The sequence below is a fragment of the Nerophis lumbriciformis genome, linkage group LG19, assembly GCF_033978685.3.
Source record: "Nerophis lumbriciformis linkage group LG19, RoL_Nlum_v2.1, whole genome shotgun sequence".
NCBI classification, from domain to species: Eukaryota; Metazoa; Chordata; class Actinopteri; order Syngnathiformes; family Syngnathidae; genus Nerophis; species Nerophis lumbriciformis.
This window is the reverse complement of record NC_084566.2, coordinates 37,461,602-37,485,488: the sequence shown is the minus strand read 5'-3', so window position 1 is coordinate 37,485,488 and position 23,887 is coordinate 37,461,602. Positions and strand designations below refer to the sequence as shown.

The window sequence follows — 23,887 nt, the reverse complement described above, 5'->3', positions numbered from 1 at the left end:
GGAGGTGCAAACTCCTCCAAACATACAAACCTCGTTTCCATATGAGTTGGGAAATTGTGTTAGATGTAAATATAAACGGAATACAATGATTTGCAAATCATTCTCAACCCATATTCAGTTGAATATGCTACAAAGACAACATACTTTTTTTGTTGTTGCAAATAATCATTAACTTTAGAATTTGATGCCAGCAACACGTGACAAAGAAGTTGGGAAAGGTGGCAATAAATACTGATAAAGTTGAGGAATGCTCATCAAACACTTATTTGGAACATCCCACAGGTGTGCAAGCTAATTGGGAACAGGTGGGTGCCATGATTGGGTATAAAAGTAATGCTCAGTCATTCACAAACAAGGATGGGGCGAGGGTCACCACTTTGTCAACAAATGCGTGAGCAAATTGTTGAACAGTAACCTTTCTCAACCAGCTATTGCAAGGAATTTAGGGATTTCACCATCTACGGTCCGTAATATCATCAAAGGGTTCAGAGAATCTGGAGAAATCACTGCACGTAAGCAGCTAAGCCCGTGACCTTCGATCCCTCAGGCTGTACTGCATCAACAAGCGACATCAGTGTGTAAAGGATATCACCACATGGGCTCAGGAACACTCCAGAAACCCACTGTCAGTAACTACAGTTGGTCGCTACATCTGTAAGTGCAAGTTAAAACTCTCCTATGCAAGGCGAAAACCGTTTATCAACAACACCCAGAAACGCCGTCGGCTTCGCTGGGCCTGAGCTCATCTAAGATGGACTGATACAAAGTGGAAAAGTGTTCTGTGGTCTGACGAGTCCACATTTGTAATTGTTTTTGGAAACTGTGGACGTCGTGTCCTCCGGACCAAAGAGGAAAAGAACCATCCAGATTGTTATAGGCGCAAAGTTGAAAAGCCAGCATGTGTGATGGTATGGGGGTGTATTAGTGCCCAAGACATGGGTAACTTACACATCTGTGAAGGCGCCATTAATGCTGAAAGGTACATACAGGTTTTGGAGCAACATATGTTGCCATCCAAGCAACGTTACCATGGACGCCCCTGCTTATTTCAGCAAGACAATGCCAAGCCACGTGTTACATCAACGTGGCTTCATAGTAAAAGAGTGCGGGTACTAGACTGGCCTGTCTCCCATTGAAAATGTGTGGCGCATTATGAAGCCTAAAATAGCACAACGGAGACCCCCGGACTGTTGAACAACTTAAGCTGTACATCAAGCAAGAATGGGAAAGAATTCTACCTGAAAAGCTTAAAAAATGTGTCTCCTCAGTTCCCAAACATTTACAGAGTGTTTTTTTTATGGCAAACACACAAAATATGCAAAATCTTCCACCAAAAATTGTATTCTAAGTGCAATATTTGAACCTTGGATAGGTCAATAATTCATAATAACATTGATTTTGATTCAATATTATGTTTTGAGCAATGACAGTTTGAAGAAAAAAAAACAGCTTTGTTTTATTAGTCAACATTGCAACTTTTAAGCTTTTTTTTATTTCACTTTTGTTATGTTTTTGTTTATTTTAATAGTATTTTTAGAATGTGCTTTGGGCCTTTAAAACATTAGCTGTGGGCCGCAAATGGCCTCCGGGGCACACTTTTGACACCCCTGCTATAGATAATAAAAAATTAAATGTGATAAATCTATGGATAAAAAGCAGAGCCTGGCGACGCATGCGCGTTTATCATAACTCTCTCTCTCTCTCTGTCTCTGCCCCTCCCTCACCAATGCTGCTGTGTGCACACACCTTCACAATTTGTTTTGTTTTTAACCCCTTCTTAACCCTGAACGTACATTGAAAATACACGCAACCCTAACTCAAAATGTCGGACATTTGAGGCATTTAAGAAACTCCGCCCTGACAGCTCCGCAAAAGAGGACATGTCCGGTGAAAAGAGGACGTATGGTCAGTCGAATATACTCTTATGTGTTGGCAGCGGTGGCTCCAGCACCCCCCGCGACTCCGAAAGGGACAAGCGGTAGAAAATGGATGGATGGATGGATGGATGGGCTAATTCAAATTTGCTTTAATGTGACAGCCTGACAAGGTTTGTCGACGTCCTCTCTGCTTCTGCTAGTGGACACTGCCCCTGAACCTCAAGGGGAATGGTCTCTAAACGGGAGCTGATTGACGAACCTGTAATTATTGGAGCGTGTGTGTGTGTGTGTGTGTTTGTGACAATGCAGCGCAGAGTGACGCTGATGTCAAACACATGTTTCCCCTCCGCAGCCTGCACAGAAATAGCCCCGGCTATTTCTGTGCAGGCTGCTGGTTAGCATGCAGGCCCCAGCCTCTGATGTTTGCAATCTGGCCGCCACAGAGGGTTTTTACATGATCACTAATTCCGAAAAAAAAAAAAGTGGTCGGCCAAAGAATTCATCTTTGTTTTTGCTGCCGTTGCCATGCGTTTGTTGCTAAAATGTCGCAAAAAGGACAGCACAACAAATATATACAAACATTTTAATATGCGGTGTTTTCTTTATATTGAATGAGATTTGTCGCGACTGGGAACATCCTTGCTCATAAACACATCATGATGGGACTGTGTCTGAACTCAGCTTGTCATTACAAAATGCAGCTGCGAGACTTATGACATGAACAAGAAAGTTTGATCATATTACGCCTGTACTGTATATACCTTTATATACATATATACAGTATATACCTATACTGTATATACCTTATATACATATATACCTATATATATACCTATACTGGCTCACCTCCACTGGCTTCCTGTGCACTTAAGATGTGACTTTAAGGTTTTACTACTTACGTATAAAATACTACACGGTCTAGCTCCGTCCTATCTTGTCGATTGTATTGTACCATATGTCCCGGCAAGAAATCTGCGTTCTAAGAACTCTGGCTTATTAGTGATTCCCAGAGCCCGAAAAAAAAGTATGCGGGCTATAGAGCGCTTTCTATTCGGGCTCCAGTACTCTGGAATGCCCTCCCGGTAACAGTTAGAGATGCTACCTCAGTAGAAGCATTTAAGTCCCATCTTAAAACTCATTTGTATACTCTTGCCTTTAAATAGACCCCCCTTTTAGACCAGTTGATCTGGCGTCTCTTTTCTGCTCTGCCCCCCTCTCCTGCGTGGAGAGGTTATTAGGTGACCACAGATGAAGCGCTCTGGGGACGTCTCTGCACTGCTGACCTGTCTCCACTCAAGATGATCTCCTGCTGGCCCCACTATGGACTGGACTCTCACTATTATGTTAGATCCACTATGGACTGGACTCTCACTATTATGTTAGATCCACTATGGACTGGACTCTCACTATTATGTTAGATCCGCTATGGACTGGACTCTTCACTATTATGTTGGATCCACTATGGACTGGACTCTCACACTATTATGTTAGATCCACTATGGACTGGACTCTCACTATTATGTTAGATCCACTATGGACTGGACTCTCACTATTATGTTAGATCCACTATGGACTGGACTCTCACACTACTATGTTAGATCCACTTTGGACTGGACTCTCACTATTATGTTAGATCCACTATGGACTGGACTCTCACTATTATGTTAGATCCACTATGGACTGGACTCTCACTATTATGTTGGATCCGCTATGGACTGGACTCTTCACTATTATGTTAGATCCACTATGGACTGGACTCTCACACTATTATGTTAGATCCACTATGGACTGGACTCTCACTATTATGTTAGATCCACTATGGACTGGACTCTCACAATATTATGTTAGATCCACTATGGACTGGACTCTCACAATATTATGTTAGATCCACTATGGACTGGACTCTCACTATTATGTTAGATCCACTATGGACTGGACTCTCACTATTATGTTAGATCCACTATGGACTGGACTCTCACTATTATGTTAGATCCACTATGGACTGGACTCTCACACTATTATGTTAGATCCACTATGGACTGGACTCTCACTATTATGTTAGATCCACTATGGACTGGACTCTCACTGTTATGTTAGATCCACTATGGACTGGACTCTCACTATTATGTTAGATCCACTATGGACTGGACTCTCACTATTATGTTAAAACCACTATGGACTGGACTCTCACTATTATGTTAGATCCACTATGGACTGGACTCTCACTATTATGTTAGATCCACTATGGACTGGACTCTCACACTATTATGTTAGATCCACTATGGACTGGACTCTCACTATTATGTTAGATCCACTATGGACTGGACTCTCACTATTATGTTAGATCCACTATGGACTGGACTCTCACTATTATGTTAGATCCACTATGGACTGGACTCTCACTATTATGTTAGATCCACTATGGACTGGACTCTCACACTATTATGTTAGATCCACTATGGACTGGACTCTCACTATTATGTTAGATCCACTATGGACTGGACTCTCACTATTATGTTAGATCCACTATGGACTGGACTCTCACTGTTATGTTAGATCCACTATGGACTGGACTCTCACTATTATGTTAGATCCACTATGGACTGGACTCTCACTATTATGTTAAAACCACTATGGACTGGACTCTCACTATTATGTTAGATCCACTATGGACTGGACTCTCACTATTATGTTAGATCCACTATGGACTGGACTCTCACACTATTATGTTAGATCCACTATGGACTGGACTCTCACTATTATGTTAGATCAGTGGTTCTTAACCTGGGTTCGATCGAACCCTAGGGGTTCGGTGAGTCGTCCTCAGGGGTTCGGTGGAGCCTCCGCCACGGAGGTCAGGACACACCCGACTCATCGCGTAAATAAAAACTTCTCCCTATCGCCGTATTATGGATACCCCCAAACAATGTTCCCTCTAACTCAGTGGCCTAGTGGTTAGAGTGTCCGCCCTGAGATGGGTAGGTCACAAGGAACATATCGACCAATAAACTACGGCGTAATATAAACTACGTCTCCAATCTTGATTTAGGGTCGGGAAAAAAAAACGGAAAAACGGGAGATAATTATTTTTTTTCCCCCGAGATTAAAAAAGACGGAATTCCGACTTTAGACGGAAAAATCACATGCCTGTGTTTTTCATGAGCTGTGTACTAGTATTGTATGTCTGGGTGGGGGTCCTGCTTTGGAAATGATTTGTACCCCTTTCCGATGTCGCATTTAGTTCCCACTAAAACATTCACATTTTGCACAATGAGATGTAAACATTGGATCATGTGTACATTCCTGTCACGTTCTGTTTGTAAAATATATCTTTATTTGTATTTATTTAATATGATAACATCATTTCATGATTAATATTTATAAATTAAGACATACTTGCCAACCCTCCCGAATTTTCCGGGAGACTCCCGAAATTCAGCGCCTCTCCCGAAAACGTCCCGGGACAAATATTCTCCCGATTTTCAGCCGGAGCTGGAAGCCACGCCCCCTCCAGCTCCATGCGGACCTGAGTGAGGACAGCCTTTTTTCATGACGGGAGGACAACAGGGTGACAATAACTAAATCATCCAGACTAGAGATAAATTGTATTATTATGTTTATCTTACCTAAAAATAAATATATTTATTCATAAAAAATAAAAATAAAAATAAATACATGTTTACTATATTTTGCTAAAAACATCAAAATTAATTGTATTTTTATTTGTATTTTTTCCTGACTCCTTATTACATCCAGCCATAGAATTACACATTAAAATAAACATATTTGAAATAATTGATTTTAAATTATCATAATAATTCATTTAAAATGACCATATTTAATTATTAAAATAATTGCTTGTTTATCAACAACTTTAGCATTTTATTCATGACATTTTGAAGCTCTCAGAAGCCAAGTTATGTTATATTCCTTAATATTTATTTATGCAAGTTTGAAGTATCAATTATCTAAACACAGTTTTGTTTGCATATTTTCAGGATGTAGATATCTATATATATATATATATATGTATGTATGTATGTATGTATGTATGTATGTATGTATATATATATATATATATATATATATATATATATATATATATATATATATATATGTATGAAATACTTGACTTGGTGAATTCTAGCTGTCAATATACTCCTCCCCTCTTAACCACGCCCCCAACCCCCACCTCCCGAAATCGGAGGTCTCAAGGTTGGCAAGTATGAATTAAGATTACATTTTCACTAAAGAAGGGTTCGGTGAAAGCGCATATGAAACTGGTGGGGTTCAGTACCTCCAACAAGGTTAAGAACCACTGCCTTAATGAGATAAAAAACAGCCCGTCTGAAGCCTTTGAAGTTGCATCCGACTGCCAGGTGTTTTCCGTTTCAGGTGAGGATTTTGCTCTCTATTGTGTCGCCAGAAAAGACTTCTCCATTCCCAGGCGGCCTCCAGCAACATGTATTCAGAATGTTTTGTTCAGGAGAACTCAAAAGAGAACCGCGGATCGTCTTTTTCCTATCGCTCTTCATTTTTTCCCCACCACTATTTGTTTTAACGTACAGAGAGACGTTTGCTTTGCAAACAAAAGGGAAACTTGGCTTCTATAGATATGTCATTTCTACGCAAATTCCCAAAGCATGGCGGGACATGTCGCGGAACCGAAGCGCCCGCAAACGTCGATTGTGAACACTGGGGGCACAGATAAGAGCGCATGACATACTATTATATAAGACATATTTATCCACTGGCAAAACAAACACGTCAATGAGAGGGCGAGCGCCCCTTTTTGTGTTTGATCGGAATGGCGTGACAGAATCCCTGCATGGATGGTTTGGGAATAGCAAGAAACTTCCAGGTTCTGTCAGGCATCCCTTTTTCTGTGGACCTTATTTGAGAAAAAAACATATATACAATAAAACAGGAATGCAGCTGAGATAGGCTCCAGCACCCCCCGCGACCCCAAAAGGGACAAGCGGTAGAAAAATGGATGGACTGGCTGAACATTGACATTATTTAGTTTCTGCACCACCAAAAAAAGCATTGGCTTCATGTTAGTTGGTTAGTTATGTTTGCGCAAAGGTAAGCTGTTAGTGTTATTATTGTTTTACAAATACCAACAAGCAATACAACCTGTAAATTAATAAAGTATGTTTGAAATGTGTAGTTAATCACATGTTTACTGTTAATAATTAATTGAGCATCCATTGTAGGCTAACCCTCCACAGTTAAGTCTGAAGAACCTTTAAGTTTTATTTAAAAAAATCAAAAGTCATGTGACCTCTTACCGGAAAACCAGTGGTGGTCAACCAAGCCAGGATGCAGGGGTGTTACTAGGTTTGAAAAACAGGGGTGAGGGGCTTAGCCTCCAGGAGGTTCCTGTGATCCTCTGCCCCCCTCTCCCTTGTGGCCGGTCCGGTGGCCACGGATGAAGCGCTGGCTGTCCAAAGTCAGGATCCGGGGTGGACCGCTCGCCTGTGCATCGGTTGGGGACGTCTCTGCGTTGTTGGCCTGTCTCCGCTCGGGATGGTCTCCTGTGGCCCCACTATGGACTGGACTCTCACTATATTATGTTAGATCCACTATGGACTGGACTCTCACTAAATTATGTTAGATCCACTATGGACTCTCACTATATTATGTTAGATCCACTATGGACTGGACTCTCACACTATTATGTTAGATCCACTATGGACTGGACTCTCACAATATTATGTTAGATCCACTATGGACTGGACTCTCACTATTATGTTAGATCCACTATGGACTGGACTCTCACACTATTATGTTAGATCCACTATGGACTGGACTCTCACACTATTATGTTAGATCCACTATGGACTGGACTCTCACTATTATGTTAGATCCACTATGGACTGGACTCTCACACTATTATGTTAGATCCACTATGGACTGGATTCTCACACTATTATGTTAGATCTACTATGGACTGGACTCTCACAATATTATGTTAGATCTACTATGGACTGGACTCTCACACTATTATGCAAGATCCACTATGGACTGGACTCGCACACTATTATGTTAGATCCACTATGGACTGGACTCTCACACTATTATGTTAGATCCACTATGGACTGGACTCTCACACTATTATGTTAGATCCACTATGGACTGGACTGGACTGGACTCTCACACTATTATGTTAGATCCACCAAGGACTGGACTCTCACACTATTATGTTAGATCCACTATGGACTGGACTGGACTCTCACACTATTATGTCAGATACACTATGGACTGGACTCTCACACTATTATGTTAGATCCACTATGGATTGGACTCTCACACTATTATGTTAGATCCACTATGGACTGGACTCTCACACTATTATGTTAGATCCACTATGGACTGGACTCTCACTATTATGTTAGATCCACTATGGACTGGACTCTCACACTATTATGCTAGATCCACTATGGACTGTACTCTCACACTATTATGTTAGATCCACTATGGACTGGACTCTCACACTATTATGTTAGATCGACTATGGACTGGACTCTCACACTATTATGTTAGATCCACTACGGACTGGACTGGACTCTCACACTATTATGTTAGATCCACTATGGAGTGGACTCTCACACTATTATGTTAGATCCACTATGAACTGGACTCTCACTATTATGTTAAATCCACTATGGACTGGACGCTCACACTATTATGTTAGATCTACTATGGACTGGACTCGCACACTATTATGTTAGATCCACTATGGACTGGACTCTCATACTAATATGTTAGATTCACTATGGACTGGACTCTCACACTATTATGTTAGATCCACTATGGACTGGACTCGCATACTATTATGTTAGATCCACTATGGACTGGACTGGATTCTCACACTATTATGTCAGATCCACTATAGACTGGACTCGCACACTATTATGTTAGATCCACTATGGACTGGACTCTCACACTATTTTGTTGGATCCACTATGGACTGGACTCTCACACTATTATGTTAGATCCACTATGGACTGGACTCTCACACTATTATGTTAGATCCACTATGGACTGGACTCTCACAGTATTATGTTAGATCCACTATGGACTGGACTCTCACACTATTATGCGAGATCCACTCGACGTCCATTGCACCGGTCGCCCAGGGGGGTCCCCACATCTGCGGTCCCCTCCAAGGTTTCTCATTGTCCCATTGGGTTGAGTTTTTCCTTGCCCTGTTGTGGGATCTGAACCGAGGATGTCGTTGTGGCTTGTGCAGCCCTTTGAGACACTCGTGATTTAGGGCTATATAAGTAAACATTGATTGATTGATTGATTGATGCGCCCAAGCTAGGCTAAAGGCCATTAGCGGTTAGCCTTGTTTGGATTATGCAAGTCATCGCCGCCTTATGATGGATGTAACATTCACTTCACTGCCAGTTTGAACTTGGTTATTGAACTAAAAGTTTTTGTTGAGCCCTAAAATAACATTTGGGCATAGGAATAAGACTAAAAACAAACCTTTATGATGTGACGCTATCATGCTAGTAGCCATGTGTCTCCGGTGAGAATGATATTTATTGTAATTGCTAAGGCTGAAAAACCCTGTGTGGCCCTAATTAGTTGTGATTTTAAGGAGTGGATACTGTTTCACACGCAAAAATAACACGGTTGTGAAAAATTTGCCGTTATAAATACGGCGCTAAAACAATCACTGGGATGAATTTAGCCGCGGGCTTCTTGGGAGGTCTCTCGCCCCCCCGGACCAGTGTGCGAGTAATTCACTGTTGCTTATCTGGCAGGGCTGAATCCCCCCCACCTCCCAGGCGATATTAAAGTGTGTTGTGCGACAGCGTTTAAGCGAACGTGTCAAATGTTTACCTGCCCGGCGAGGTCACGTGACGCCCCGCAGACGTGTAAGTGTGTGTCCAAGGTCAGCTCAATGTAACACTCAGCTCCAGCGCGCTTTAAGCTAATATTGTTGTACAGTCTGGAAAAGTCAGGACCACACACACCACGCTCACCCACCCACCCCCCACACACGCTCGCGTCTTTCCGTGAGAGGAAGTCCGCGGCTTCACCTGTCAACGGTCTCCAGGGTGACTCAGCTGTCAAAGGGACCGCCGGGCGACCTGTGCGCACTCATGCCTGAAGGAGCGACCGAGGGGAGCGGTGGCTTTGACGTCACGCCGGGGGTTACCGGAAGGGTTTCCACCGTTGCTAGGCGACATACAGGTAAACACCGGGTAAGGGGAGTCCTTGTCACGGCACACCTGTTGCCTCATCTGCCTGTGTTGAGCAACCCTTAGTTTCCACCAGGTGATAACATCTCTTTCTTAACCGTGGCCATAAAATCGTTTGTGAGTGTGTGTGTGTGTTTGGATGCCTTGGCAACCAAAGAAGCAGCCTTGATTAGACACCGTGAATCACTCTGGATGACCCCATTATCTGTTTTTGAAGTGAAGTTTGTCAAAGGGTTTTGTTTTTTTTAAACATAATAAAACTTCAGGTACCCCTGCTCCCCCCTATCCCTTGTGGAGGGGGAGACACACAGGTCCGGTGGCCATGGATGAAGTGCCGGCTGTCCAGAGTCGGGACCCGGGGTGGACCGCTCGCCTGTGCATCGGTTGGGAACATCTCTGCGCTGCTGACCCGTCTCCGCTCAGGATGGTTTCCTGCTGACCCCACTATGGACTGGACTCTTACTATTATGTTGGATCCACTATGGACTGGACTCTTACTATTATGTTGGAGCCACTATGGACTCTCACTATTATGTTAGATCCACTATGGACTGGACTCTTACTATTATGTTGGATCCACTATGGACTGGACTCTCACTATTATGTTAGATCCACTATGGACTGGACTCTTACTATTATGTTGGATCCACTATGGACTGGACTCTCACAATATTATGTCAGACCCACTCGACATCCATTGCATTCGGTCTCCCCTATAGTCATTCACATCGACGTCCCACTGGGGTGAGTTTTTCCTTGCCCTTATGTGGGCTCTGTACCGAGGATGTCGTTGTGGCTTGTGCAGCCCTTTGAGACACTTGTGATTTAGGGCTATATAAATAAACATTGATTGATTGATTGATTGAGGTACAGTAGCATATGATGCGAGCAGCTCATGCAGGGGGGGTTAAAAGGAACCATTTTTTGTTTTTAGTGTATTGCACATTTTTTAAAAAAAAGTGCAATATAAAAAAGTATTACGTGACCTCGCAAAAAGTATTACGAGATCTGGCAAAAAGTATTGCGAGATCTGGCAAAAAGTATTGCGAGACCTTGCAAAAAGTGTTGGGAGATCTGGCAAAAAGTATTGCGAGATCTGGCAAAAAGTATTGCGAGATCTGGCAAAAGGTATTGCGAGGTCTTTCAAAAAGTATTGCGAGATCTGGCAAAAAGTATTGCGAGATCTGGCAAAAAGTATTGCGAGACCTTGCAAAAAGTGTTGCGAGACCTTGCAAAAAGTGTTGGGAGATCTGGCAAAAAGTATTGCGAGATCTGGCAAAAAAGTATAGCGAGATCTGGCAAAAAGTATTGCGAGATCTGGCAAAAGGTATTGCGAGATCTGGCAAAAGGTATTGCGAGATCTGGCAAAAGGTATTGCGAGATCTGGCAAAGAGTATTGCGAGATCTGTCAAAAAGTGTTGCGAGATCTGGCAAAAAGTGTTGCGAGATCTGGCAAAAAGTATTGCGAGATCTGGCAAAAATTATTGCGAGATCTGGCAAAAAGTATAGAGAGACCTCACAAAAAGTGTTGCGAGATCTGGCAAAAATTATTGCGAGATCTGGCAAAAAGTATTGCGAGATCTGGCAAAAAGTATTGCAAGATGTGGCAAAAAGTATTGCGAGATATAACAAAAAGTGTTGCGAGATCTGGCAAAAAGTGTTGCGAGACCTCGCAAAAAGTGTTGCGTGTTGCGAGACTTCGCAAAAAGTGTTGCGAGATCTGGCAAAAAGTATTGCGAGATCTGGCAAAAAGTATTGCGAGATCTGGCAAAACGTATTGCGAGATCTGGCAAAAAGTATTGCGAGACCTGGCAAAAAGTGTTGCGAAATCTGGCAAAAAGTATTGCGAGACCTCGCAAAAAGATCTCGCAACACTTTTTGCCAGATTTTGCAATACTTTTTGCCAGATCTCGCAATACTTTTTGCCAGATCTCGCAATAATTTTTGCCAGATCTCGCAATACTTTATGCCAGATCTCGCAACACAATGGATGGATGACCATTAATGGGGTTGTTTGCAACCTTTACTTGGATACCTAGAGGTAGCTAACTTCGTTGTGGCTTGTGCAGCCCTTTGAGACACTTGTGATTTAGGGCTATATAAATAAACATTGATTGATTGATTGAGGTACAATAGCATATGATGCGAGCAGCTCAAGCAGGGGGGGTCAAAAGGAACCATTTTTTGTTTTTAGTGTATTGCACATTTAAAAAAAGAAAAGTGCAATAAAAAAAAAGTATTGCGTGACCTCGCAAAAAGTATAACGAGATCTGGCAAAAAGTATTGCGAGATCTGGCAAAAAGTATTGCGAGATCTGGCAAAAAGTATTGCGAGATCTGGCAAAAAGTATAGCAAAATCTGGCAAAATGTATAGCGAGATCTGGCAAAGCGTGTTGCGAGATCTGGCAAAAGGTATTGCGAGATCTGGCAAAAAGCATTGCGAGATCTGGCAAAAAGTATTGCGAGACCTTGCAAAAAGTGTTGGGAGATCTGGCAAAAAGTATTGCAAGATCTGGCAAAAAGTATTGCGAGATCTGGCAAATAGTATTGCGATATCTGGCAAAAAGTATTGCGAGATCTGGCAAAAAGTGTTGCGAGATCTGGCAAAAAGTATTGCGAGATCTGGCAAAAAGTATTGCGAGATCTGGTAAAAAGTATTGCGAGATCTGGCAAAAGGTATTGCAAGATCTGGCAAAACGTGTTGCGAGATCTGGCAAAAAGTATTGCGAGATCTGGCAAAAAGTATTGCGAGATCTGGCAAATAGTATTGCGAGATCTGGCAAAAAGTATTGCGAGATCTGGCAAAAGGTATTGCGAGATCTGGCAAAAAGTATTGCGAGATCTGGCAAAAAGTGTTGCGTGTTGCGAGATCTGGCAAAAAGTGTTGTGAGATCTGGCAAAAAGTATTGCGAGATCTGGCAAAAAGTATTGCGAGACCTTGCAAAAAGTGTTGGGAGATCTGGCAAAAAGTATTGTGAGATCTGGCAAAACGTGTTGCGAGATCTGGCAAAAAGTATTGTGAGATCTGGCAAAACGTGTTGCGAGATCTGGCAAAAAGTATTGCGAGATCTGGCAAGAAGTGTTGCGAGATTTGGCAAAAAGTATAGCGAGATCTGGCAGAAAGTATTGCGAGATCTGGCAAAAAGTATAGCAAGATCTGGCAAAACGTGTTGCGAGATCTGGCAAAAAGTATTGCGAGATTTGGCAAAAAGTATTGCGAGATCTGGCAAAAAGTATTGCGAGATCTGGCAAAAAGTATTGCGAGATCTGGCAAATAGTATTGCGAGATCTGGCAAAAAGTATTGCGAGATTTGGCAAAAAGTATAGCGAGATCTGGCAAAACGTGTTGCGAGATCTGGCAAAAAGTATTGTGAGATCTCGCAAAAAGTATTGCGAGATCTGGCAAAAAGTATTGTGAGACCTCGCAAAAAGTGTTGCAAGACCTCGCAAAAAGTGTTGCGTGTTGCGAGACTTCGCAAAAAGTGTTGCGAGATCTGGCAAAAAGTATTGCGAGATCTGGCAAAAAGTATTGCAAGATGTGGCAAAAAGTATTGCGAGATCTGGCAAAAAGTATTGCGAGATCTGGCAAAAAGTATTGCGAGATCTGGCAAAAAGTGTTGCGAGATCTGGCAAAAAGTGTTGCGTGTTGCGAGATCTGGCAAAAAGTGTTGTGAGATCTGGCAAAAAGTATTGTGAGATCTGGCAAAAAGTATTGCGAGATCTGGCAAAAAGTATTGCGAGATCTGGCAAAAAGTATTGCGAGACCTCGCAAAAAGTGTTGCGAGATCTGGCAAAAAGTGTTGCGAGACCTCGCAAAAAGTGTTGCGAGATCTGGCAAAAAGTGTTGCGAAATCTGGCAAAAAGTATTGCGAGACCTCGCAAAAAGTGTTGCGAGACCTCGCAAAAAGTGTTGCGTGTTGCGAGACTTCGCAAAAAGTGTTGCGAGATCTGGCAAAAAGTATTGCGAGATCTGGCAAAAAGTATTGCGAGATCTGGCAAAAAGTATTGCGAGACCTCGCAAAAATATCTCGCAACACTTTTTGCCAGATTTTGCAATACTTTTTGTTAGATCTCGCAATACTTTTTGCCAGATCTCGCAATACTTTTTGCCAGATCTCGCAATAATTTTTGCCAGATCTCGCAACATTTTTTGCGAGGTCTCGCAATACTTTTTGCCAGATCTCGCAATACTTTATGCCAGATCTCGCAACACAATGGATGGATGACCATTAATGGGGTTGTTTGCAACCTTTACTTGGATACCTAGAGGTAGCTAACTTTCCAATGTAATTAATCATTATTTAACACAACAAATATGTGCGGGTATTGCATGACTCGTATACGCTCTCAGGATTAATATCTCCTTCAGACAGTAGAGATAGAAACAGACAAGTTATGTTCAGTATGTCTAATGTGGGCCGCGGAATTAGCGCTGTGTCATACAAGCCGCTCAGGATCTGAGGATATGCTTGTGAGACTCAAGTCGAGATACCGGCTTGCAAATGAGCAAAAGAACAAAGAGACATTCCACAAAAGACGACTTCCTCGAGCCTATTGGGATATGATGAAGTACCTGGAACACTTCCAGCCTAAACAGACACAACAGGTGCACTAAAAGAACATTCATTATCTCATTAAAGTAGAACCACATACGCTACTCAAAACATTAGGCACATTCTACCAGGAACTGTTCTGAAAAAAATATTTTAAATAACAGTCTGTAAGGTATCAACTTGCCAATGTACAATTATTGTGCATCATTATCTTTGTAATGACAGAATATTACATGGGAACAGGTGTTCCTAATGATGTGCGCTGGGGTAATGTGCTGTCATTGCAGTGATATCGAACCCGCTCATGACCTAAAACTAGGGGTGTAACGGTACGTGTATTTGTATTGAACCATTTCGGTACGGGGGTTTCGGTTCGGTACGGGGGTGTGCCGAACGAGTTTCTAAGCTAAAGTCTTAACAAGCTGCTTTGCTTCTTTTGCCTTTGTCTCAGCACCCAGCATTGTCCCACCCACACAACCATCTGATTGGTTACATACAGAGCGGTAACAGCCAATCAGCAGTGCGTATTCAGAGCGCATGGAGTCAATGCTTCAGCTTCGAGCAGATAGGTGTTAGCAGGTTAGCATAAGGCAGCAGACTCTCCCCAAATGATAATAAACACCTCCCATTCAACTACTCGTAACATCATTATGAGCCCGTTGACTTTCTAAAAACTTAAAACTGCAGCTCAGCTCGCTCGCAGTCCTGGCTTGAGGTGAAGGCTAATTAGCTTTTAGCGTAATGTTAGCTCATTTTGCGGCGTGTGTGTGTTACGGACAGCAAAGCCCTGTCTGTCTGTTATTTCACTTTACCTTTTTCTGTGTTGATTGAGCTGTGTTGAAGCAGCAAAAAAGGACATTATGTTAAATGAAGAGTTTCTGTCTGATAGTTGATATAATAATGTAACTGCATCATTAAAGGCCTACTGAAATGATTTTTTTTTTATTTAAACGGGGATAGCAGATCCATTCTATGTGTCATACTTGATCATTTCACGATATTGCCATATTTTTGCTGAAAGGATTTAGTATATAACAACGATAAAGTTCGCAACTTTTGGTCGCTGATAAAAAAAAAAGCCTTACCTGTACCGGAAGTAGCTTGACGTCACAAGTTGAAAGTCTCCTCACATTTCCCCATTGTTTACACCAGCAGCGAGAGCGATTCGGACCGAGAAAGCGACGATTAACACATTAATTTGAGCCAGGATGAAAGATTTGTGGATGAGGAACGTGAGAGTGAAGGATGAGAGTGCAGTGCAGGACGTATCTTTTTTTGCTCTGACCGTAACTTAGGTACAAGGGCTCATTGGATTCCACACTCTCTCCTTTTTCTATTGTGGATCACGGATTTGTATTTTAAACCACCTCGGATACTACATCCTCTTGAAAATGAGAGTCGAGAACGCGAAATGGACATTCACAGTGACTTTTATCTCCACGACAATACATCGGTGAAGCACTTTAGCTACGGAGCTAACGTGATAGCATCGTGCTTAACTGCAGATAGAAACAAAAGAAATAAGCCTCTGACTGGAAGGATAGACAGAATATCAACAATACTACCAAACTCTGGACCTGTAACCACACGGTTAATGATGTACCGCCTGACGAAGCCTAGCAATGCTGTTGCTAACGACGCCATTAAAGCTAACTTAGCTACGGGACTCGACAGAGCTATGATAAAAACATTGCTCTCCACCTAGCCAGCTCTCATCTGCTCATCAACACTGGTGCTCACCTGCGTTCCAGCGATCGACGGCGCGACAAAGGACTTCACCCGATCATCGGTGCGGTCGGCGGCTAGCGTCGGATAGCGTCTGCTAGCCAACTCAAAGTCCTCCTGGTTGTGTTGCTGTAGCCAGACACTAATACACCGATCCCACATACAGGTTTGTTCTTTGCCGTCTCCATTGTTAATTGAACAAATTGCAAAAGATTCACCAACACAGATGTCCAGAATACTGTGGAATTTTGCAATGTAAACAGAGCTTTTTGTATTGGATACAATGGTGACCGAATACTTCCGTTTCAACCTTCGACGTCACGCGCAAACGTCATCATACCTAGACGTTTTCAACCGGAAGTTTCCCGGGAAATTTAAAATTGCACTTTATAAGTTAACCCGGCCGTATTGGCATGTGTTGCAATGTTAAGATTTCATCATTGATATATAAACTATCAGACTGCGTGGTCGGTAGTAGTGGGTTTCAGTAGGCCTTTAAGCCTACATGAACTCCATGGTGTTCAGGGATGAATAGTCTCTCCTATTGCTATTGTACTATTTTTTCAGCTATAGTTACATTAATCATTAGAAATGCAGCAGCCTAGTTTTGAATGGCAGGGTCCCTGCTATCACGTTGCTAAAAATATAACATTTACATAATAAAAATCAACTTCCCAAATGCTGTAATAAATTAAGCATGATGAGTTGACTTGAAACTGTTTAATGTTGCACTTTTTTTATGTAGAAGAAATGTTTTGTCATTTTATTTAATCTGAGCAACAACTTGAGGCAGTTTAATGTTGATTAACGTGGGCAGAATTATTATAGTGTTCCCAATGTTAAAAGGATAAAGCCATTGCTTACAAATTTGGTAAATAAATAACCAAAAAATTTATATTTTGTTGTTTTCTTACTGTACCGAAAATGAACCGAACCGTGACCTCTAAACCGAGGTACGTACTGAACCGAAATTTTTGTGTACCGTTACACCCCTACCTAAAACGCACCGTCTCTTTTTTAGCAGTGAGCTCACCCTGGATCACTGCGCTCCGACATAGAGCTCAGCACAAAAGCCACACAGCATCCCTGCGACCACAACTTGACTCATCCTTTTTCCCAGGTCCCTGTGCCTGCTGACGAAGCACAAATCGGCGCCATACGATATCCCAGGTCAGGGCGGTTTAAGGAGATGCGGTTTAAGGAGATGCATTTTCAGAACGGACCTCCGGGACAGGTATTTAAAGTCGTAGATATAAACCAAGGCAATACATATAAGGCTGAAACGACGCGTCGACGTCATCGATTACGTAAATACGTCGACGCCGTTTTTGTGCGTCGACGCGTCGCATACCGTATTTCCTTGAATAGCCTTCGGGGCGCTAATTAATTTAAAACCTCTTCTCACTCCTGCGCTTACCAAAAGGCGTGGGGTAAATTTAGGCCTGCGCTTATAAATTTGAGTGATGTAAGGTTACCATCATGAAAAGCACATTTAATTTAAAAAAACGTTATTATGGTCTTACCTTTACTTATAAATGAGTATTCTGATCAAAAGCATCGATAACTTGTTGATAGAAGTCTTCCTTATCTTTCTTCAGTTTTAAAAGTCTCTCTGTCTCGATGGAGATATTCCTTTAAATATTACCTCCTGCTTTGATTGAAAGTCCAGTTTAGAAAACTGTTTTATTTTAGATATGTAACCCTCAATGTTAAAAGTGCATCGCTGCTCACTCTTGTTGCTTGTTGTCTTCTTCTGCAGCACCGGTCTTCTGCAGCCGAGTAGTCGCAAGAAGGATCACTAGCGCCCTCTACCAGCAGGAGGCGGGAGTCATTTAATGACTCATATTTGACACGCGCAGCTACGGTATATTAATAAAACATAGCTGCTTACTGTTCTTTTTAGCATATTCAATAGCTTGGACCTTAAATCCTACTGAATAGCTCTTAATCTTCTTCCCTTTATGCGATTTCAAATGATTGAAATCAGCCTCCTCCATTCTGAAAATGATGACTCGTGACGTGACGAGTTTGACCCGGCGGAAGTTCTAGGCATATGCTAATTATTTTGCGAAACGAGTTTGACCCGGCGAAAATTCTAGACATGCGCTAATAAAAATAATATTTTGCGAAACGAGTTTGACCCGGCGTTAATCCTGAGCCGGCGGTAATGCTAAGCATGCGCTAATTATTTTGCGAAACGAGGCATGCGAATACTATATACCCGGCGCCAATTCAAGGAAATACGCACTTTTTTGTATTGGATGTTTATCTTTATTTTTGCACATTTTAAAGCAAAATAAGCAATACTTTTACTTTTGAAATGCTTATACTATTGCAGAATATATTAAGATTTGCACTGGATGTTTACTTTTATATTTGCACATTAAAAAGCAAATAAGCTACTTTTAATTTTGTTAAATGTTAAAAGTTTTAAATGTTTACATTGTTACAGAATATTTTGTCATATTGTTGTCAATGTTGACTGAGTGGCCATACTTTTTTTTTTGTAAATAAAAGCCATGCCTTTTGAAAAAACTGGCCTACATTTATTTTTTCATCTTTATTTTAAATTTAAAAAATAATCGGTAAAAGGAAAAATAATCTATAGATTAATCGAAAAAATAATCTATAGATTAACCGATTAATCGAAAAAAAATAATCTATAGATTAATCGATAAAAAAATAATCGTTAGCTGCAGCCTTAGTTGTAGACAGACGTTAGAGATGCGCGGTTTGCGGACACAACCGCGGGTCGGGCGGGTAAAAATAGATTTTAAATAGATGCAGGCGGTTGGCGGTTGAACCAATTCGGAAATATACATACATAGTTAAATGTTGTTACCCACATACGAAAAACGAGCAGCACTCTTTGAAACAGTCAATTATTCATTAGGCACCGCGTCCTAGAAACAAATGGCGCAAGTGAGCGCTCCTTCAGCGCAGCAGGGCGCATTTTAGAGGCCAGGCGCTCTCGCATGGCACTGTAGATGCCATTTTATTCCTGCAAAGTGCTAACAAAAAAAAAAGTAAGTAGACATACGGTTGGATATGTTAAACGAATTAGTCTACGTTACCTATAGGCTATACCAAATAAGCCCATGTCTAACCTATATTGAGTTCGGTCAGCTGAATAATTTTGATGGTTACGTGTTGTTTGGGCGCACTACAATGCAAAGGAATTAAGGCAATTGCGTTGTTTATTGTGGTTTTTTTCTATTCGAGATATACTACTATGTGTGAATAATTATTTGGCCTCGCTTTCAAGTGAAGCGCATCTCCGATTGGCGACAATGTAAGGATATTTAGCCTGCTTTGTTTGTCGCGACCGTCTATTTTCATTATAATTCAAGTTTAATGATATAGTGCAGTCTGATGGGTTTGATTTCCCCCCTTCAGCTATTTGCCTTGGCCAATAAGTTGCAGGTAATTTATTATTATTATTTATTTAATTTATTTTTGTTTAAATAGAGATGACTAACATATGTTATTGTATAATTTAAGTTTGTGCGCGTGATTGACAGCCTAAGGCTTATGAGGCACATTTTTTATTTATTTTTTTATTTCAACTTAAAAACGTATGAGCCTATGCCTATGCCTAGAACATAGGCTATGTGTTTATCTTTATTTTCCTGCCTGTCGTTGACAATGGAGATTGTCTGATATTTTGTCATGGCTGCAGATCAATCAATAAAGGTTCATCTTTGTCGCGAAATTGTTCACTGCTTCACTGTGCACCCCGCCCTCGTCCCTATTTGAGCATTATAACGTTAACAAGTTAATATTCATTGAAATAAATTCAGAAAATTTTTTTTACGTAACAGAAATATAGGCCTAGTCTTTCTAAAACATTTTTTTAACTTCCTAAAAGCATCTTTCCGCTTGCTGCAACTGCGCACACAAAGTGTGAGGAACGCACTCCTGATCTGAGGGCATTGGCAACAATAGTCAACACTTTCTTAATGGAAATGACAATAATATTATAATAATGATAAATAATATTATCACGCATTAATATCTCTTAGCCACTAATGCGTGGCACGCTTTGAATGTCTCTGCTGCATTGGATCAGTCTCCTTTCTTTAACAGGCAAAAGCTTTATAACCTCACTAATGCCTTGCATCGTCTATATTAGATATATAACAACGGGCGGGTGCGGGTGGGTGTGGTTTTGATAAAATGTTGGTTCGGGTGGATGGCAGATGGTTGACGACTTTTGTGATGCGGTTGCGGATGAAATAATTGCCTATCCGCGCATCTCTAACAGACGTGCTAAAATGTAATGGATCGTTAAAAGCCTGCAGTGTAGGTCCGCATACATCGTTTCAAATGATAAGTCTGCAGGTGTTTTCTCTAAATATACATTTAATGATTACAGGATGTGGTTACACATGGAATAAAGAGAGGTATATATGTTAGGGATCATTACCATGCAACCTAAATGTGATCATTTATATTGTATGCACGTCTGATGGCGTTGCACCACAGAGAGAAACAATGATTGGCTTTCATACGTGTAACGAATAACACTGACCTCATCGATATGTATCAAATATATACAGAAAATCAAAGAGGTGAGGGCGTGTGTGTGAGGTGATGACAGCAAAAAGAGTGAATTGTATCACTTTTCTGACCTACTGATGACGCTGCATGTAAACATGACTCCTGTTTGACACGGACGCTTTCCTCCGAAAGACTCTTTCCTCCATAACGTCCCTCACCGAACTCTTCATCTAATGTTTTGCAATGACTGGAAAAATGAACAAAAAAGACTTGACAGTCCTGTGGTCTCTTCATGGACACATGCCAGCGGTCTGACTCTGCCCCTCCCCGGTTGAGGCGTCGCCTACTGGGTGCGGAGCTGGTAATCTGCAGAGGAAATGGACAAGACTTAATTAAATATGGTGATAAATAAAACAAGAGGATTGTGGAGAAATCAAGTGGCTGCTACTTTCCACCCGGCAGGAGGACGGGAATACAAAGGAAATGAGGAGGATGTTGGCCAATTAGAGGCTGCATCAACCAAAAGACCACGCAAGTGCAACCTTTCCACATTATTATCTAGAAGTTTAAAAAAAATCACTTTCACATATTTCACAGGACGTTGCCTCATGTGTTAGTTTTTTTCTTCTTCTTTTAAATAGAAAAAGCGCATCAGTTCCCACCACATTGCAGGCCATTGCCTAACTCTTGCCTAATGCCAGCACAAAAGCACGGTGAGTGAGTGAGTGTGTGTGTGTGTGTGTGTGTATGCTTGTGTGTAATGACCTCCATTCTGAGTGATGTAGCGCACCCACGGCAGGGCCTGGTAGCCGCTCTTCTCGATGATCTTCAGGTAGCGCACCTGCCGACAAATACACCGTTACCAACGTTCAAAGTTCATGCAAATACTAAATAAAAAAAACTTTTCGTCATTCTAAATCCTACCACACCAAATGAGAAGTTGTAAATATTCTACAAACCTCGTTTCCATATGAGTTGGGAAATTGAGTTAGATGTAAATATAAACGGAATACAATGATTTGCAAATCATTTTCAACCCATATTCAGTTGAATATGCTACAAAGACAACATATTTGATGTTCAAACTGTTAAACTTTTTTTTTTTTTTTTTTGCAAATAATCATTATTTTAGAATTTGATGCCAGCAACACGTGACAAAGAAGTTGGGAAAGGTGGCAATAAATACTGATAAAGTTGAGGAATGCTCATCAAACACTTATTTGGAACATCCCACAGGTGTGCAGGCTAATTGGGAACAGGTGGGTGCCATGATTGGGTATAAAAACAGCTTCCCAAAAAATGCTCAGTCTTTCACAAGAAAGGATAGGGCGAGGTACACCCCTTTGTCCACAACTGCGTGAGCAATTAGTCAAACAGTTTAAGAACAACGTTTCTCAAAGTGCAATTGCAAGAAATTTAGGGATTTCAACATCTACGGTCCATAATATCATCAAAAGGTTCAGAGAATCTGGAGAAATCACTCCACGTAAGCGGCATGGCCGGAAACCAACATTGACTCAGACGGCACTGTATCAAAAACCAACATCAATTTCTAAAGGATATCACCACATGGGGTGAGGAACACTTCAGAAAACCACTGTCACTAAATACAGTTGGTCGCTACATCTGTAAGTGCAAGTTAAAACTCTACTATGCAAAGCGAAATCCATTTTTCAACAACATCCAGAAACGCCGCCGGCTTCTCTGGGCCCGAGATCATCTAAGATGGACTCATGCAAAGTGGAAAAGTGTTCTGTGGTCTGACGAGTCCACATTTCAAATTGTTTTTGGAAATATTCGACATTATGTCATCCGGAGCAAAGGGGAAGCGAACCATCCAGACTGTTATCGACGCAAAGTTGAAAAGCCAGCATCTGTGATTGTATGGGGGTGCATTAGTGCCCAAGGCATGGGTAACTTACACATCTGTGAAGGCACCATTAATGCTGAAAGGTACATACAAGTTTTGGAACAACATATGCTGCCATCTAAGCGCCGTCTTTTTCATGGACGCCCCTGCTTATTTCAGCAAGACAATGCCAAGCCACATTCAGCGCGTGTTACAACAGCGTGGCTTCGTAAAAAAAGAGTGCGGGTACTTTCCTGGCTCGCCTGCAGTCCAGACCTGTCTCCCATCGAAAATGTGTGGCGCATTGTGAAGCGTAAAATACGACAGCGGAGAACAAGAATGGGAAATAATTCCACCTTCAAAGCGTCAACAATTAGTTTCCTCAGTTCCCAATCGTTTATTGAGTGTTGTTAAAAGAAAAGGTGATGAAACACAGTGGTGAACATGCCCAGAAGAAAGCCATCACTCCAAATTACTTTGTTCCAGAAGTTTTGAGGCTTGTCTCTGTGCTGTTTGGCGTAATGTAAGCGGGATACTTTGTGACATTTGCGCAGAAATGGCTTTCTTCTGGCGACTCGACCATGCAGCCCATTTTTCTTTAAGTGCCTCCTTATTGTGCATCTTGAAACAGCCACACCACAATTTTTCAGAGAGTCCTGTATTTCAGCTGAAGTTATTTGTGGATTTTTCTTTGCACCTCGGACAATTTTCCTGGCAGTTGTGGCTGAAATTTTTGCTGGTCTACCTGAATCCCTCATTTTCCTCTTCTTAATCAGCGTTTGAACACTGCTGATTGGCATTCGCAATTCCTTGGATATCTTTTTATACCCCTTTGCTGGTCTACCTGAATCCCTCATTTTTCTCTTCTTAATCAGCGTTTGAACACTGCTGATTGGCATTTCCAATTCCTTGGATACCTTTTTATACCCCTTTCCTGTTTTATGCAGTTCAATTACCTTTTCTCGCAGATAATTTGACAATTCTTTTGCCTTCCCCGTGACTCAGAATCCAGAAACATCTGTGTAGCACTGGATGAAAGATGCAATGGTCTGTCAGAAGCCCAGAAACTCACTGACCTTTTATACACACACATTAATTACAAACAAACATGTCACAGGTGAGGATTGGAACCTTGATTAGCCATTCAAACCTGTTTGTGTCAAC

At 41.5% G+C, this 23,887-nt stretch overlaps 1 protein-coding gene across 2 annotated transcripts in view; it reads right to left on the bottom strand.

The window, feature by feature from the left end:
- Window positions 1-20,716: 20,716 nt before the first annotated feature.
- The window catches only part of LOC133618468 (AP-1 complex subunit mu-1), a 56,078-nt gene continuing 52,907 nt past the window's right edge, over window positions 20,717-23,887 (bottom strand). For both annotated transcript variants that reach the window (XM_061978851.1, XM_061978850.2), the window contains exons 11-12: window positions 21,640-21,715; window positions 20,717-21,240 (exon numbers count right to left, since the gene is read on the bottom strand). In XM_061978851.1, coding sequence (XP_061834835.1) covers window positions 21,218-21,240; window positions 21,640-21,715 — 99 coding nt within the window. In that variant the 3' untranslated portion in view covers window positions 20,717-21,217. The remainder of the gene's footprint in view (window positions 21,241-21,639; window positions 21,716-23,887) is intronic.